This window comes from Leuresthes tenuis, unplaced genomic scaffold (assembly GCF_036924035.1).
Source record: "Leuresthes tenuis unplaced genomic scaffold, fLeuTen1.0.hap1 SCAF_3, whole genome shotgun sequence".
NCBI lineage: Eukaryota > Metazoa > Chordata > Actinopteri > Atheriniformes > Atherinopsidae > Leuresthes > Leuresthes tenuis.
In genome coordinates, this window is record NW_027325357.1 from 24,441,587 (window position 1) to 24,460,790 (window position 19,204).

A 19,204-nucleotide genomic window follows, 5' to 3' on the forward strand; every position below is an offset into this window, starting at 1 on the left:
ACATCTTGGTTCCTTTGCGTTTGATCCCCAAGCATAGAGATTCTTCATGTCTTTACGAGGCCACTGCCAGCAACCCGAGCAGGGCCACAAATAGCGTCCATCCCAGACAGGCTCGGTGTCTGTCAATATTCAGAAAGTTCAGACACAACATCCGCAAGCCACTGCTGACAGCTAACTTGTGATATAGAAGCAAACGCCACTGGGCAAACGTTGTCTTCTTATGACCTTTTGGGTATATCTGGGAGAAGGTTTTTTTTTTCTGTCAACCCCGTTGAAACTAAGTCAGTCGGGGACGGTCACAGCGGAGGGTTAAGATCAGGCGTCATGTGTGGTGTTGTACTGCCCCCACGTGGCTGTAAGTCATCACTGTTAACTCGGGCAGTTTTTGAGGTCATCCAGATTTATTATAGTGACAATAAAAACTGAACAAGTGCCCTTTTGCGAGGAGCCCTTTCCCTTCTTACACCTGAACTCGCTAAAATAATGAAAGCCACAGCAAAGGGCTGTCTGGCATCAGAAAGAACTGGCAAGACACAAGCTTCAGTTTCCCCCTTCAAGGTCAGACTTCAGAAGATGATTGATTAAATAAAGATGAATTAAATCTCTGATGCCTAATGTGGCCTGCAAAGAGAGGAATACATGCTTCAGCATTTTTGTTTTTCATAATTCTTTATTTCAAAATAGTGCACTGCTCTTGAATATGAAAATTGCCTACAAGAATGGAAAGCCATAACCAAAAAGGTCAGACTTAAATCAACACTTTTTCATCGATAAATAAAACATCAAGCTCACAGAGAAGAAAACAAATAAACACACAATCTCATTGCTAAAAGCATTCCTGTGCATTGTATCAGACTGCATGCAAATCGTGCTCATTTCCTTTCAGCCACATTTATATTAAAATTTAAATCTAACAGCAACAACAAAAGGCTTCAGGAAAGTTAACAGATAGCAGCAGCGCCCGACACTGACTTTTCCTTTTGTGAAATGCAAAGACATTCAAACAAACACAAGCCACACTATCCAAAGTTATTCCATCTAACCTACACAATGCAAGTATAAATAGTAAATGTGACACATAACAAAGGGGACAATGTAAACACATGTCTAACAGTAGATTTTTAAAAGCCTGTTTAATATCTCAGAGATACAGCTAACAAATAAAACATTATAGTTTGTAATGTTTCAGTTACAGATGCATGAAACGCATCCATCCTCAGTCTACCTTTTCGAGGTTCAAAGAGTCTGAGATGGGTTTTAACTTAAAACCACATCAATTCAATATTTCAAGTAGGTGGGTTGCGATACACCAGTAATGAGAGTCATAGTTAATATAAAAAGAGAAATGTAGATATTGTTAACGTGATGAAATCATGTTTGATTCAGCCTCAACTGTATCGTTAGGCCTTGTGAATCGTTTGAACTCTAATTCATCTGTGTGCACTTGTACTTTCTTATGAAGTGACATTGTTCTTTTTGTGTACTTTTGTACAGTCCTTTAAGTATTTTGAGTGTAATTCACTTTTCAAAAATGAAAACAACAATAAGCAACATTAAAGACTAATTCAACGGATAGTGTTATTATCATCTTCTTTTTTTTTTAAATAATGCGATAATGTCATCATTCTGGATTTATTTGGTCAATTTAATTGTGAAGAGAAACTCTTCTATTGTGACAGGCCTACTGTCAGAACTAACTGCGAAAATGGTGTATTACTCCAGCATGATGAAACTGAACTTGACATGTGACTGGTTTATGCTGGATGTGCTGTGTGATTGTCAACAGCTCTCAAGTGGCCTCCCATCACTGTGTCACTGATGAAACCGGACAACGTGTCGCACGTGAAGGAACGCCAAAACAGCTGCTCATTTACTATCTTTGACGATGTGGAATGAGCTGTAGTGGCGGTAATGAAGAAACATAGGACACATCTTATTGCTCTCCAGCTGCTTCAACTGCACACACACTTTAGCTGATCTGAAACTAACAGAGCTAGTGAAAACTGTTTAAACTTGAACTGTCACCATACTGCTTTTACTCATTCAGACCTATCAAAGTAGCAGACAGGAGGGGACAAACAACCCACCGTATGACTGAGATTCACTGGTGGGAGGGGCAAGATTTAAGAATACCTTAAAAATGACTCTACCAACATATAGAGTTATTTTTGATGTTCAGTTTAAAAGTCCCTCAGCTGTCAGACGTCTGTGCTCCTCACATACACTTACAGATACTCTAGAGCTCATCATGACGGACTCCACGCTGCCATTTGGGATGGTGTGTGACATAATCAGCTGCCTCCAGCACAATGCGCATGAACTCCCTCACATCAAATGAGTAGTTGGTAAACTTTGGATGGTCCCCAAGGGTGGGGTGATGACCCTGAGGAAGGTATGACAGCAAACATGTCATTACAGGAGTACGTATTTGTGTTTTCAGGCTGCCACCGGTACCGGTAGTTACCGTAAAGACAATGAATATGATAACATAAGACTGAACTTTTTTTCGACTGTACCTGTAAGTGCACACAATGAACTGTGTGCATGTTAGTGTGTGTACATGTGAGACAGAGAAGATTATTTCATTTTGCTACGGTAGTGGGAAGCTAATGGCTTGTAAGGGAGTTTCCATACCTTGTCCTGTGGGAGCACTTTGCCCATTTTCTGCCAAGTCACATATCGAATGCCCCGCAGACGAGCCAAATCTCTATAGCAGCTCTCATCTTGACAGTTATATCTGAGAGGGGCAGATCAAGACACTCATCTCATGTTCTCTTCAGCCTGCCTCACTTTACTCAATCTTCTGTTTTTTTTCCCCCTCTTTGCTGTACATAAGCCCACTGCGCTTCTGTCTCTGTGTCATTCATGTAAATCCACACAGAATCAACAACGTGGGCTGCTGCACACACACAAACACACACATTCCATTCAGCTTCCCTACCAAGGACTGCCAGGTGTGATGAACGCCTGATTAATTAGGCAGCATTTCACAGTCATACACCAAGTGGCTGAGAGGCGCTCTGGAAAGAGCATGCTGCCAAAGCAATTGCCCTCCCCGCTCCACAGCTTCTCCTGACATTCATACACACACACATGCTCGGACAAAAAATGTCACTCACAGCTCAAAGATGACAGCCCAGTCGGGGAGGAAGAGGAGGTGTGTGAGACCAGCCCCGTGCATCCCTATAAAGATGTCAGAGTTGTGGGTGATCCTCAGTTGCTCCAGGAAGGGAACATCCCTGTAAGATAGTGTGAGAGTTACACATCTGTCTCCTTTACTGAGTAAACATCATCACACTGTTGTCGTCAAAACCCATTTTCATTTATTCGTACATAGAAGTGTTCCATGTCCGAGCAATGCCAAGCAGCACCGAATAGCTCCTGCACTCAGATGTAACCACTCTATAACTCACTTGTATTTGTAGTCGACGACATTGACCTCCAGTAGAGGCACAGTTTTGAGGGCATTTACCAGCTGTAACAACAACAGAAGGAAGTGCTCTGTGATCGATGAGGGAGCAAACAAATATGGGTGGTGACAATATAAATCACAAGCTTTTCGTACTTGTATTGTTTATAGCAAATAAGATTTCAAACAAGTATTTAACAGAAGTGGACAGTAAATCAATGGAGGGAAGAGAGGGAGAGGATGGGGGGTAGGTGAAAAGAGGGAAAGAGAAGCACAGAGAATAAAGGAAAAGGAAGATCGAAAGTTGAGAATAGGATGGAGAGTGAAGAACATGTGTAAGGAAAAAAATAAGAAAGACGGAGAGAGATGCTGAACTCACCTCCACTTGGTTTAGTATCCTTCTGTATTCTGTGCTGCGTGCCAGCAGGGTGACACGAACACGCCCCACCTGAAAACAACAACGTGCCAAAAATCCATCAGTCAAGGACAGAAAAGATAGACAGCTCTGCTGCTAACTCAAAATGAATTAGAATGCTTCATTAACTGACTCTTACATACAGCGAAGTAGACAGGGCTGATGGTCTGAAATCACATTAGAATTAATTTCTAAAGAGGAAAAAGGTTTGTCTTTTCTAATGTGCTCTTATTAGGCTGTGCAGTCAGCAGACCTGTACTTTAATTTCTGCAGTCTCTACTGCCACCTTGTGTTCACAGCGTATCTTGACTTTTTTGAGGTGGCAATATTTGTACCAAATGGGATAAAGCAATAAGGATCACACCAACACTATGCTTCAATCAAAAGTAATTGAATGCATGCAATTATCTTTGCATAATAAACCAAACTACAAGGCCTAGTTACAGTTTTCACACATGCATTCAGTAGACCCAGTTTCTCATCTTTGACCATGAGGAAGACAAAAGAAAAAGCGTATTGAAAAACATTCATAAGAGAATGAAGACAACAGCAAATTATGATGCAGGCAGACTGGAAAAAGTGAATGAACTGATGAACAGTACACAACACAGCTGAGTAGCACTGGGAGTTTCTGACTGATGCTATAAATCAAGGAATGGAAGGAAGAGCTGTACAGCTTCAGTCAGAAGCTCGACTGGTATGGCCCCAAGTCCAGCTGAAAAGCCATTTAGTATATATTCAGTAAATTATATGACTACCCAATGAACTGAATTCTGATTGGTGAAGTGAATAACTAGCTTGATTAAATGCAATGCTCTGCTGCGAAAGCATGGGTCCTGTCATTCATTTGGAAGTTCATTAAAAGATCCTCTGCACCAACAAAATAACACATTTCAAGTTGCACTAACAATACAAAATGGTCTTGACTTCTACTCTTCTGGCTGGGCCTAGTTCAAGTGATAATGATCTAATAATAATTAAACTAAAAATACACTATATTTAGCTTTTATGTTACCAAGATCTCTGAAGAAAGTGCTGCTGAGACACAGGCAGGCACTGAACAAAGTTCATTTTCCCCTGAAAATACAGGTATATTTTTTGTTTGTCTGAAAAATTTAATTTTTTGTCAAAATGTTAATAACATGAGCAGCTTAAGTCAAATGTTACTAGTATTTCCATCAGAGACTGAGGTGACTCAATTAGAACCTGTGTTCGTGTTCAGTTCTCCGAGTGGAGAGAATAAACCTGTGACCTGCTGCTGGCCTCTGATAACGGACATGCAAGGCGGGGAAACACATGTGACACAAATAAATAGTGCCTTATCCTTTCTGAAAAGTCTCTGGTACCACCCAGCCATTGTTGCATACAACATACGCACCCCTCATGACTCAGCCTCCTCTGGCAGGTCAGTGCATCTAACTACATAGTAAAAACTGATCGGGAAGAAAACCAGCTTGCTAGTGATGCAGTTATGACCTGAAGTCCTATAAAGCAGAGGTGCCCTGAGATTTTAAGGCACTGATCATCTGCTCTTGTGAAATTTGATCCAACTGTTTTCGCATGTTACTTTTTGTAATATTTTGAATTAAAGCATGATATATATATATATATATATATATATATATATATATATATATATATATATATATATATATATATATATATATATATAAAGCAGCTCAAAAAATAGTAAAAAGAAAGTAAGTAATACAGTCCTCTTTCCTGCTCCAACCTCCATAACTTTGGTAAGCAAGTCGATGGCAAAGTATTAAAGTAGAAAGTATGTATGTATCTAGATTTAGAATCATACTTGAACAAATAATGAAACACTAACTTAGACAGAATCAGACAGGGAGGGTTGCAAGAAATCAATGCAAGAAAAATCTAATTTACAAAAACAATGTGGTGGAAATCATCAAACACGTCCTTCCACACTGTGTATTAAGAAATCCCCCAGTGACTGCAAAAACCAGAACAGGAAAACCTGACAGGGAAAGGAAGCCAAACAGCAGTAAAAATATTACACCCTAAACAATAACCCCTCAGGGAGCTGCTGGTAGCTTTAAAAGCATTGGAGGCTGAGGCTCTGCAGAGTGGTAATGAAAATGCGAAATCCTTAAACACACTAAGCAATACATCTGAGAAATCAATCAATTTTAAAACTAAAGTGTTTCTGAAAGATTGACAGAAAATCAAACCCTGGCTGACAGACCGTTCTGCATGTATGCAGCTCTGTCTCCTTTTATTTGGAGTGAACACAGATTGCCTTAGAATAACATTTCTAGAGAGCCTTATCTCACAAACATTAAACTTATTTAGTGAACAAAAAGCAATGCTATTGTTCTGATCACCTTTTTCATGCTGGAATTTTAGCTTGTTAAAACTTCATATTTCCAACTGTTATCTTCCCACTCATGCTATTATGGTACTAGCCTTAAAGGCCACCAAAGAGGTTCTCTGCTGTTTCTGCTGACCTTGTGCTGAGTTTTAAGGTTTTTTTATTTATTATTTTATTATAACCTTTATTTAACCAGGAAGATCCCATTGAGATTAAGAACCTCTTTTTCAAGGGAGACCTGGCCAAGATAGGCAGCAGCAAATACAAAACAAGGGTACTTTTTTTGAGACATCATGACATGTTCAGTTGTTATAGAGCATAAAAGGATGCATTCATCAATTCCATCCACCTTTTCCAGGTTAGTCGAACTCAGGATTGCAGGGGGTTGGAGACATGGGGGGTATATGGGGTGGAACTGAACCAAACTACCACTGGGCGAGAGGCAGCGTACACCACGTCACATAGTGGGAGCGGGATAACAAAAACAAAGGAAATCATCCCAAGGGCAAGGTACACAACCTGCTACCTGCATTTTATATACCCACTTAATCCAACTCAGGGTCGCAGGGGGCTTGAGCCTATCTGAGCTGTCATTGGGCAAGAGGCAGGGTACACCCTGGATGGGTCACCAGTCCATCACCGGACTACAGAGAGACAAACAACCATGCACACTAGCACTCACTCCTAGGGACAACTTGGAGTCACCAATGAATCTAACGTGCATGTTCCTGGGTGATGGGAGGAAGCCAGAGTACCACACATACAGAACATGCCATGCATATACAGGGAGAACATGCAAACTCCACACAGAAAGGCCCTCTTGCTGTGCTAACCACCATGCAGTGAACTGCGGTTATCCTGATTTCAAAAGTAGTATCACACAAACTTAAATGCTACCTGCCTGCACTGCACATGGTATCTCTTACACTAGATGAGCAGAATTCCAACATTAATTGGAGCCCTCCAGTCAATGACAAATAAACATTAAAGTTAAGTGTGTTTCAAAGTCTAACTTTGACAAAATCACACTAAAACCTTAAACATGAATCAAAAACGCAAAGCACAGCTTAAATTAGATTTAGAGATTTCATAAATATCCCAGAAGAATCCTATCAATTTTCATTTTGAGAGTGACAGGATAACACTGACGGCATTAGTCATTCCACAAAACAAAACAAGCAGACATGAATGTCACCCGACTATAAATCAATCAAGAACATAACAGTGAGGACATCAAATTCAAACCAGCTGACCACCAAGGAGCTTATTAGCCAGTCACAGCCAAACACTCACTGCATTGAATTGTTTTTCAGTCCTGTTTTAAGCCCCCCCGTCAGTTTCTCCTTTTGCTTCTGCTGTTTGAGCCAATGTACCTACAAACATATGCGAAGAAAAACTTTGCTATGGGGCATACCTGTGCTGGACTTTCTAAAAGAAATAATAAACAAAAATACAAGCTGAAAAAGGTATGTTTAAATATAATTCATTGAAGAATGTATGAAAAAGACCATGTCTAAGTTCTAGTGAAGATTTGATACGAATCAGAGAAACAAACAACACCTACCAATCACATAACTCCTATGGTGACGAATAACAGGCTGAAGGCTCGGGCAGATACGTGCATGTGCAGGTCAACTGCTCCAGTCAACCAAACGCACAGTAAAATCTTGAGCATGCAGATGAGACACTGTCAGTGCTCTGTGACCACGACATGTTCTTTTCTCACACTCAAACAGCTGCAATTTGGTTCTCTCGCCACCATCAAGGAAGGATCATATTCTTATTAATGCATGAAGTGAGTCTGCAAACAAGTTGCTATTAGTGAAAAATAAATATCTGGCTGGTTTCAGTGAGTACAATCTTTATGAACCCTTCCTTAGTTCACCAAAAAAAACATGGGTGGTAATAACTGCTTTGTGAAACCAGTGAATGTCGGGAATTTATTGATGACATGTACAAACAAGAATGCTCAGAGACCACTATTTCTCCTGATCCATTTCAAAATCTCATGGGTTCTTCCTTTGCTACAACTTCTCACCACATTTCACGGAATCCAGATGGTAGTTTGAGAGTAATCTTGCTAATCTTCCAAACAGAAAACCAAATGGTAATGATCACATTCATCGGCCAAACCTCTTGCTTTGGTTAAGAAACAACAGAATAGCTGTTTTACTTTTCTTATAGTGGAAAGTTACAAAGAAATCAACAGCAAGAAATAAATTGTCAATCATAATATCGTCTTAACAGCCCAGTAAGTGCATCTGAAAAAATCTGAGACCCCTGATGGGAATCATCACCCCTCTGGAGTATCTGGAGGTAACCATTGTTAGCATGTAAGCTTCGCACAGAGGGAATTCATAAGAACCTATAAGTCTCCATGTGATTATATCAAAGGTGAAAAGGTGCTCACAATTCTGCGTGCATCCCATATAAACATGATTACAAGAAAAAAGCAGCTGCCGTCCTACCTGTGGCCTGTCTTGTGGGATGTTCAGCCGATGCAGGACGTGCTGAGAGAACGCCCTGAACATCCCTTCAGTGGAGCAGTCTGAGATCTGCAATCACCACAAGAGTCAAATTCATTCAGATGTGCAATTCATTTTCTACATGTTCAAAACAAATCCCTGCAAGAAAATGCATATACGGTCATGAAAAAAAAGACTTTTTTGAGAACTTGTACTGTGTGATTTTACATTAATTGAAGTCTAATTGAATCTGACCACAATTGGTGAATCGGACTGTGGTGAAAAATGTATTTAGAGCTGAGAATCTGACAATTGTAGACACATTTCTATATCTATTTCCATGGAATGAATATTATATGAGCCTTCTCAAATCTTAGAATCGCACATACGGACTCCTGCAGTGCAATTCTATGTGTGAGCACATGAATATAAACATGACATACGCTGCAGGGGCAATCAGCATCAGCTTGAGGCTGACCTAGAAATATTTCCCACCTCAAGGTTTGAGTCACAGGATAACACATATTTACACGATGTCCCCTTTATAGTTATCTGCTTGGAATTATCATTTAAATAGCAGAAGCGCTTGCACATCGACTGAATACATTACATAAATATTTGACATAAACGGCATGTTTGTGACTGAACCAGATATCATGGTGCTTGTGTTCAGGCGGGTCATTTTCTTCCTTTCAAACCAAAAATGAAGAGCTGATGTGCTGTGGTTTTCATTTCTTCGCTTTAAAGAAAACAAGAAAAATCTGAAAAAAACGAGCGGGTGTTCTCAGAATAAAAAACGAAAAACATGAAAACCAAATGTGAAAAATGATCGATTTTTGCATTTCACAAATTACTCATTTCCCTTTTTTTCCACTTAGAGCTAAAGAGTAGAACAATGCATACCGATGACACAGAGGTAAACATTACCGGGGACCAACATACTGAAATAAATCTAAGGGCCCGAACGTGCAAGCACGAAATTTACCCCGTCTGGATCATTTTCAGAGATGGAAAACTAAACTAATAATTAACAAATCAATGAGTCAGTTCACAAGTGAACCTGCTTAGACTACATTGTTAAACATTTACTACTTTTAATTTCTGACATGAGATGTTTCTATCCAAATGGCAGTCATGCCCAAACTGTTCATAAAAATCTGGTTTATTTACCTTCATTTCAGCACTAACAGCATGCTGGGTCAGTATGAGCAACCCAAAGAAGGACAGATGCACATATTAATGTGTTCGAAACATAATATTTCATCTTGTGAATTTTTCATAGGAAGCCTAATTATTTCTGTTTGCATTCAAAGGAATGGTTTGGACATACAGGCGAACAATAATCTAACACGACACGTGAGTCGTGACACACTGAGTCACTGCTTTCTGTAGGTTTAGTTCTGAGCTTTATTACTGCTGAGCAAAGGTCTGATCTGGTCATGAAACTCAAGTTACTTTCATCCTTTTTTTTCTTGCACCAAAACACAATAACTATTTTGCTGTATTATCACTGTGTGTGAGATTTCTTTTCCAAACCTTACCCACGCCTCTTGTGTCAGACATAAATCATCACAAAAAAGGCACAGAAAGGCCCAGTTGTAGGAACTGATCACTGCGGTGAATAGTGCTGGATGCTGCTTTCAGTTTGTGCATAAAGCGTTTGTTATGATGAAGCAAGGACATGAGCGGGAAAGCCATTTGAAATTCATCCAGGTACAATAATCTGCTAATCTGCCGATTACATTTTCAACTTACTGATTTATAAAAATAGTCCCTGAGCTCAAAGTGTCATCATCACAATGCTTGCTTTGTCCAAACCTCTAACAAAAACAGCAAATTCACACATTTGGAAAGGTTAAAATGGAGACTTTTGGTATCTTTTAACATGAAACTTTTCTTTACTTAAAAGATTACCCATACAGCTTCTACTCGGCTGAATTAAAACCGTGTTTCACCTCAAACACTTAAGGAAATGTCATTTTTATGTCAGTTTCGTACTGAAGTACTTTAATGGCATCCACATTAACTGAAAGCGATTTGTTACATGCTATCATTTCCCCCAAATTCACCAAACACACACACACACAAAATCACACACATACAAATGAGGGGTAACTTACAAGAGGAGTGTTGTAAAAAAGGCCGTATCTCATTCTCGGTAGAAGGGAGAAGAAGGCATCTTTGAAGCATACCTATGGACAAATGTGAATAAATCACCAAGGCTGGCATTCAGCATGACATTTAACTCCATGTTTCATGGTGCAGCACACACTGCACACACTGTGAATGTATGTCTACTTATCTATGGTATAGAAATGTTTTAAAAAACCATTCAATAAACATTTGTGTATGAACAACTTGGCAACATTCTCAGAAATGTGACTTTGAATAAAGCATCACATAAGTTGTATTCTAAAGTCAAACTCCAGTAGACATCAATCCCTCAAGAACTCATCTGTGTCTGTTACCGCATGTGGATAATCAAACAAACTTCCCATGTGCCTCAGGAAATTATTCCAGCTATGGATGTCAAATATTACACCAAAAAAATAACCTTTGCACACAGTTACTGAATAATAGAGCTTCAGCCTTACAGATAAGAACTATAAAATTACCACCCAGACGTGAGGGGATGCCTACTCTTTTCGAGTCATAGTTCTTCAGGTGGATGATGTCATAATCTGAGAAGGCCCTCCATGTTTCACTGAACAGATCTCCAAACCCATAATGACTCTGTGAAAAAACAAAAGGAGGATATAACACACACACAAACACACACAAAGACAAAAACAGAAACAACAATCAAAATGTATATGCTTCCACCAGCATCTTTTTCTCTGTTCTACTTCTACCTATTCATAACAAAAACCTTTGGAAACTATTACCTTTTGTTTGCCTTTGATAGATTATTAAAAGTGTGATATAAGCTTCTAATGGCTGGTGTCCATTTATCGCTTTTCTCTGAGAGCCAGCACCTTTTTAAAATTTTAAAATGTTCCCCATGAGTAGAGAGTAAATGTGACTGCATGCTGCCGCCTTGAGAAAAAGGCCTTTTAGCGCGACTGCTACGCGCACAAACTTTTTTTGGTGTCGTCAGTGTTTTTTTCAGGCAACCTATTATGTCTGTCTCATAGGTGACAGGAGAGCTCATTCAGCTGTCAGTATGAGCAAGTGCCCTCCTTTTCTGTAGCTCAACAAAGCATGTTTGAGCAAATAGGCATAAGATATTAAAAAGCTGTAGCAGCAATGGTTAAAGCGGGGATATGTTGCCATGATATTGTTGTCACAGATATTTTCAAAAGTGCTGGTGAAAGCGCTTTTTTGGTGAAATGTCGGCAGTGAGCGCTTCTGAGCGCCTTGGCATGTGGACATGGGCCCTTAGACATTTACCCCTATTTGCTTCAGACTATTAGGGTGGTAAGAAATGAACATTTGATAACATATTTTCTCTGGAAATTGATCAGCTGTGTATCACCAACTACATTTGTTGATTAAACTAAAACAAAGCGTTACAAAAGCCATCTGCAACCCTCCCCTCCACAGCGATGGTAGCAGGAGAAAACAGGTTCCTACCGTGTCCCACATGATGATGTAGATATCTGAGCTGAAGGAGTTGTTTATGTGCTGGGAGATGTAGAGGTTGGCAAAGTCACAGAAATGGTGGTACATGTTTACCCCTATTAGGGGAAAAAAAAACACTATTGTAGGTGAAACCAAAAAATTAAAAGAACAAAAATATTCTGGAAACTCACTGCAATGCTGCCAGTTGACTGAAATCACTGCTATCACAAACTAGAAACAGGAGCTGACTGGAGAAACATCCTCATTTAGTACCACGGCAACTACACACAACGTGCACATACTGTATGTACAAATATAGGTGTGTTGTTTCTCCTTATTTTGCATTAAAAGTAAATATGTCAGTAACCTTAGACAGTGCTAGCCTGATTCTTTCATTGGAAGCCCAAGAACAAGCTGGAGAAATGGTTTATTAAAAAAGTATTTATTAGTGCTCACATGTAAATTATATTGCAGCGTTTGACTCGGAGTGACAGATCTCGCAGGAAATCCGTCAGGCCGAGCCCCGATATCCAGAAACATTTCATATTTATATTCAGCTTCATCTCACAGAGGTTGTACTTCCACTCGACAGAGTATAATTGGCCAGTTTTTAGAGGCACGAGCAGACCAACCACTGTCCTCGTCGTGTTCTTTGGATGTGATAAACAATGTGTGTGTGTGTGTGAGTGTTGCTTTAGGAATGTACCAGTCTGACAAGACAGAGAAGTTTCATCTGACCCAGTTATTTAGTCTAGTTATGCTATCTTAAGGTCTTGGACCATTTTAAGGTCATCGATTGTGCAGTATGAGCAGAGTGGAAAAGTACCAGCTAGGAACATAGGTTATTTAGTAAAATACAGAATATGAATTTATAATGTCTAAGAACAAAGCCAATTATAACAACAGCGAGACTTTTAACTGAGTCGAGTAAATCTTTTTTACTTGCCTGCATCAAGTTTCATGAAAACAGTGGGTTTTTCAATGATGATGTCACAGTGTCCATCCTCTATGGGATGGAAGTTTAGCTCCATATATGTCTGTAGCTCAGCATACCTACAACATCCCAGCAGTAAATGAAACAGTAAAAATGTTACATTCAGGAGGAAAGGTGGCACAACATGAGAAATGCAGACATCACATGTTCACTGCAATGTTTGCTGTTCAAATATTGAGTGCACACGTTCGCATTCCAAGGCTCCATGTGAGTAGTAGGAATAGTTGATCTCCAACAGGAGAGATGATGCATCTCTGATGCAACAGGAGAAACCAGAGGAGACATCAGGAGAACCTGCTTTATTACTATATTTCCTCCTAAGCAACTTTTGCACCCCTCATGCCAAGCTTCTGTCTAGACCACTTAAGCTAGATTTATAGTCTTCCAGAACGTCGACGTGACGTCTTCATTGAGCATTCAAAGTTCTGCGTCGAGGGAACACGTTGCTCTGCAATTCACCATGCCGGTAGGGAGGTGTGGATGTGTGTTTGTGTTGTTTCAGGGGTTATAGCCGAATCCTTGCTTTTTCTTCCAGTCACAGTTAACAACAGTAAACAATGGCAACCGAAGTGGAGCAGCTGTATTTGCAGTTGGAGCTCATCAATATGTTTAAGTGTTAATGTTTAAGCGCAGGCGACAGAGAAGACTTTCTCGGGGGTGGTCTGTACAACCAGCCTTTTACAACCTGGATGAACAAATGCACTTTAGATCATTTCGAATGTCAACGAGCTTCTTCGACGTATACAGCCAATGAGACCAGAAAAGGCAACTGCCGGAAATGACGTTCTGAGCGGACCAATCACAGCCCTCACGGCCCGCGTCTACGCGACATGTAGTTAGAATTTTTTAGAGGTGCACGTCAGGCTACGGCGGAGGGGTCAACGTCGACGACGTAGCCACTTAGTAGCTGTGATTGGTCCGCTCAAATGACGTTAAAGCATAAACTACGACGTAAGAAGAGCACTGGATGTACTGTACTGCGACAGATCATTCACTGAAGCTGCCACTTTCTTCAGAACACATCCAAGACTGCACCAATTGCTCCAGGTTTAAAAAAAAAGTTTCTGGGTGGTTGTTGGACAAAATTAGTCATCTAAAAGTACTGTTGGTCTTTGTTAAAGCTTTCAAAGGTAAGCACCAAAGATAATGGGGGCTGCACGCATTTTTCACTGCATAGAGCTCGTGAAACTTGTCACATGTTGAACAATTTTACCCAATGGGATTTCCACATATTCAATAAAACATGAAACATTTACCCGATTGTGAAAACTCTGTCTGAGCATAAAGTGCAACAGACGTGGCTGTTAAACACAGAGGTTTGTAGTCCTGAATCAAACATTATTCAGGGAACTTTAATGTACAAAGTGGACTACAATAAAGTATCATAAAGGGACCTACAACAACAGTCCAGTGGCACTGTGCATGTGCCTTCATGCACTAATCAACTCTACACACTTTTGGTGCCCTGTTTTGCCATTTTTGATGCGTACTTTTCAAAGGACTCATGAACCTCTACCTTTCAGCGCTGATCACCTGGAATACTATGAAGATGTCTGTGAAGATGAGCTTGAAGGAGCAAGCTTATCTAACACACAGTTGTGTCCAGACTGAGAAAACATGCTGTTTGAACACTTGTTGTCGTGAAGCTTGGCATGAATATCAGCTCTGGTTTTGTATATAGTAATGCATCACAAGTACAAAATGTATCAGATAGGTAACACCACATTAAACTAGCAGACTTTGAAGACTTTTTTAATTAAAAGTGGCAAACTTGTCAAATTAAGGAGACTTTTTTCATTGCTAAAAATCAGGTTGAGCCCAGGTCAAATCTAAACCATAAATTAACAATGCAGTTTTGTTTTGATCATTAATTTGATCTCTAAAAGTGAGAAAAATGTGCATGGACAGATATATGTATATAGATATATTTATGCATTAGGGGCAGCTTATCAACAATTGTAGTTAGACGCAGTATTCCTAACTCCAGAAATGAATTAATAAAACACATCGAGCCAGCCAGGAGTCGAACCTAGAATCTTCTGATCCGTAGTCAGACGCGTTATCCATTGCGCCACTGGCCCTGTGGAAGGGCCCATCTATTTAAAGCAACAGATCCATCTGCAGGTTCCCTCTGTTCTGTTACTTCTTTTGTTCTCATGTATTGGTTCACATTCCTTTGAGTCTATAGCAGTTGTTAGTAGAGCTTGTGAGCACTTAGTCTTACTCAAAGTGAACAGTTCACACTGTTAAGTGCATAACTTTAACAGTTTCAGATACATGGTCAGCAAAATTCTATCAATGTAGTGAGTGCACATGGATATGTGGGAGAAAAGCAGTGTTAAGTAATGGTCTTTTTTACTACATACTAAAGCAAACACATTTGACCAACTGCACTTCATCTTTGAAAATCAGGCATAAAGCTCAAAAGCTGCATGCGTGAGCACATCCCCAACATGCAACTGTTTGAGGCCCTGCAAACCCTTTTTTTATCCTAAAGTCATAGATTAAAGTACAGTAAGTGAGTGTGTGAAAGTACTGCCTCACCATGACTGTAAAGGACTTTTATGATCTCCTTCGGCAGCGAGTGCTTGTTTATTCAGTCTGCAGTGTCCGCCAATCTCACCCGTCTGTATGAAGTCCTCATTGTACCTGCAGCACAAACATGGTTGAATTTTAATCAGTGAGAGCAAAATTATTTATAAAACAAAAGGTCAAATATGCATTTACCTCTCGTGACCTCTGCGTGGGTTCCGCAAGTCCAGGTAAAGATTTGTTGCCCTACAGAATCTAGTGTGACTGCTGCATCTTAACAATGAGTCCCCCTGGAAAACAGGATGATAAGAGATATCATATATTTAAGGGACATTAATGACCTTTGAATCTTTAAAGTTGAGAGAATTGTCTCTTTAGTGTATTCCCTTTTTAAACAGCAAAATATTTCAGGCCCATTGTCTTGTTAACTCTTTTGTTGTGTGTCTATTTCTACCGGTTATTTCTTCCTGTTGACTCTGGAAGCCCGTGGGAACGGAGGAAATAAGCAGACTTACCGGCTTGCTGGCCTTGCAGAGTGTTTTGAGCTCAGAGAGGCGCTCTTTGACGTAGCCGAAATCAGCCTGCTTCCAGAAAAGCTCCTGGGCGGCATCCAGTGAACGGGCCCTGACAGATCAGAGATTTATCCATGAAGCAGGCTATGGATGAGCACGCATTTACTTTGGAATAATGATGGAGAATGTAAATATCAATAACATTAATACTATTGAACACCTGGCACCTGGAAATAAATGCTGAACTACATGATTTGTTGTGTGTGAATGTGAGTTTAGGAACAGTACCATCCAGAGTCAGCTTTAGTACAGATGGGATAGCTGAAGCGTTTTCCTGGATCGCAGTTCTTTTCATAACCCCAACAGACAGACAGATCCCGCAGCGCATCCTGTTGTAAAAATAAGCGTCATCACACATATGTGTTTTCAGAGCAGGAGAAGGTAAAAAGTTGCACATTGTGATCTGGCACAAGTTTATCTCAACATTTGATGCGTTGATAAGTTGATCTAAAACTATGGAACAAGATGCGACGTGAAATGTGTGAGATACAACTGTGAGGGTTGATTATTAGCCAATTTGTTTCACGATCCAACAAATGTGTTCACACGTGTTACTTTGGTAGCCGTATGTGTGGCTGGAAACAAACCAATGCATTCACGGCAGTCTCTGAGGATTTCAGTTATGTTCGTCTATGTTACACTTGATATTAATTCAATTTAGTTTATTTATTCATCTATTTTTCCTCAGTAATTTAAATAATACAACTTCCTTTTGGGGGTTAATTAGGTATCATTGGAATAAATTCAGACAAGCTAAGGGAAATGCATCACACTGCAGAAGAACCATATTTTGAAACTATGGGTAAAATAGAAGAATTTGCTTTTTTCAGCTACACTCGTTATTGAGAATGTAGAGCAAACTCTTGACTTAACTCCACACATCCACTGCTAAAGTATTCAATTTCAAAGTATGGTGCACGAGATCTATCAATTACAGACAAAAGAAATGGGCAAGAAATATATCTCATGAGATCCAGCCACGTTTCCTAACCATCACTGTGACACAGCAGACCGAGCATCAGCAACATCGAAGGAGTGTTTTCACACAAGCAACAGTAGAGAGGGGAGTTCATTTACAAAGGGTCTGCAGTACAGAAATCAAAGTCTTTATAACAGGGTTTATGGTGCTGCCTAAACCGGTAAGTTCAACACTAAAAGACAATGTTGTTAACTAACTGGTCTCGTGTTGTTTTCAGTCATAAAACTTTTTCTCTTTTCTTTTAAGAACAGCAAAGTTAGAGGAATCAACAGGCCACAACTATACGCTGGAAAAATATTTAAAGAACGATAATCACAGGAACAGACTTCATATCTTACTTTAAAAGGGCAGAGTGGGTCCAGGCGGCATTGCTTGGCGACCCTCTTGTTGTTGTAGAGGAAGAAGCGTACGTGCTCTGGCGGCAGGGAGATCCTGCTGTAGTTAAGCAGCGGTGCAGCTGGTTTGTGGTTGGTGTTTTCAGCCTTCTCAGTGGTGACCGCAGTGAGGGAAAAAACTATGCCCAGCGCTACCAAGAGCTGCATAGTCAGACTTCCACAGACATATGAAATAGTCGTCTCTCTTCACAGCACTCTGCGAGAGGAGACACAGACTCAGACTTGTAGCTCTGTAATCTTAGTTAAAAGCCTCACACCACAGTACAAAAGCGTGTGGGCACAAGCAAGCGTGTGGGAACATAGCTCAAGGCGGATCTGAGCTCCTCATAAGGACAGGTCCTGTTGCAGGAAATAACACTGACCTTTTTCCGACTCTTGTCTGAGCACTCATAACTGGGTCTGGAGGGGCAAATGAGCACTACTGGCTGGTATCAGTGTGACCTATGCAGGTGGCCAAAGCAGCACTGGTTTCAATCAACAGCCATGTTTTTTTATGATCCAAGCTATTTCGTTAAAAGTCTCAAATATGCATGGGCTTCGACAGCCTAGAGCAAACGACGTCCTTCGCTCCCAATCTCAATGACTGATGATTTAGCATTACAGTATGACCTTTTTTAAAGCAGTAACCTCATTGTGTTGTACAACAATGGCCTCCAAACCTTTCACATCTGAAGGAAGAGGGAAAATAGGAAACTGTCTATACTGCAGGTTTGTTAACAATGGATGGCGAAGGTCTAAGTATCACCACTCATTAATTACAAGTTTTTGAAGTGTTAACGTGACGGAAGTAAGGACTCAAAGGTAACTGAGTATATTCACTCAAGTATTCTATCACAATTTTGAAGTAGTTGTATGTGCTTGAGCATTTCCATTTATAGCCGCTTTGTGCTCTGTAATCCACAGAATTTATCTACGTTGATGACAAAAGGTCTTGTACGATGGGTCATTTTACAAGCTTTGAACATGCTAATGGGATTAAACATTAAACCCCACGTTTCCAACTTTTTCCACTGATAATCTCACTATGAGCAGCGTGTAGTCAGAGCATCATAACCTCTATAAGTTATGGAAGTAATATGAGTTATCGTAACTAAAGTTCACACACAGTTTAATTTCAGTGTCAGTTTAAATGCTCCAAGAGCTCAATAATTGGAGAAAACTCAGATTTTTACTCTCCTCTCCCCTCCTGTTAGTCATTAAACTCTGATTTATATGGTGTCCCTGTTCATAAAAATGAATATAAGATGGTTAAACTAGTTAGACCTAGTAACATGCTGCCTGGGCACATATGTCCCAGTTATAAAAATGTACACCAGTGATATTAGTACTTCAGATACATTTTGCTGCACGACACTTGCTTCTTTTTCTCTAAGTGGGACGTATTTATTGCAGGACTTTCACCTGAAATTAAGTATTTTTCCACAGCAATAATGCTAACTGTGAGAAAGAAGATTAATCTCTTCCACCACTGAAGGGAGACTATTTGCCTGACAGTAAACTGAGTGTTAAAACCATTTGAAGGAGTAACCAGACGCCTGAAATCA

At 40.0% G+C, this 19,204-nt stretch overlaps 1 protein-coding gene and 1 non-coding gene across 2 annotated transcripts; both read right to left on the reverse strand.

Annotated features, from left to right (window-relative positions):
• Window positions 1–669: 669 nt before the first annotated feature.
• eogt (EGF domain-specific O-linked N-acetylglucosamine (GlcNAc) transferase) lies at window positions 670–18,499 on the reverse strand. The gene is made up of 15 exons (XM_072382684.1): window positions 17,604–18,499; window positions 16,515–16,615; window positions 16,230–16,338; window positions 15,910–16,004; window positions 15,727–15,831; window positions 13,135–13,241; window positions 12,201–12,304; window positions 11,268–11,360; window positions 10,748–10,819; window positions 8,631–8,717; window positions 3,789–3,857; window positions 3,414–3,475; window positions 3,120–3,239; window positions 2,635–2,737; window positions 670–2,383 (listed from the first exon to the last, which is right to left on the reverse strand). The coding sequence occupies exons 1-15, from the start codon at window positions 17,805–17,807 to the stop codon at window positions 2,237–2,239; spliced, it is 1,578 nt and encodes a 525-aa protein (XP_072238785.1). The 5' UTR covers window positions 17,808–18,499; the 3' UTR covers window positions 670–2,236.
• On the reverse strand, window positions 15,191–15,263 carry trnar-acg (transfer RNA arginine (anticodon ACG)). The gene has a single exon. It is a non-coding gene; the product is annotated as a tRNA-Arg (tRNA).
• Window positions 18,500–19,204: the final 705 nt, after the last annotated feature.

What these genes read in the sequence shown, in the direction of transcription:
- eogt (XM_072382684.1), bottom strand. Translation starts at nt 17,807, where the DNA reads ATGCAGCTCTTGGTAGCGCTGGGCATAGTTTTTTCCCTCACTGCGGTC. An exon ending in AGAACTATGACTCGAAAAGA is followed by an intron (nt 10,820 to 11,267) that starts GTAGGCATCCCC and finishes ATTTGTCCATAG; the next exon opens with GTATGCTTCAAAGATGCCTT. An exon ending in TCCCACAAGACAGGCCACAG is followed by an intron (nt 3,858 to 8,630) that starts GTAGGACGGCAG and finishes TGTTGTTTTCAG; the next exon opens with GTGGGGCGTGTTCGTGTCAC.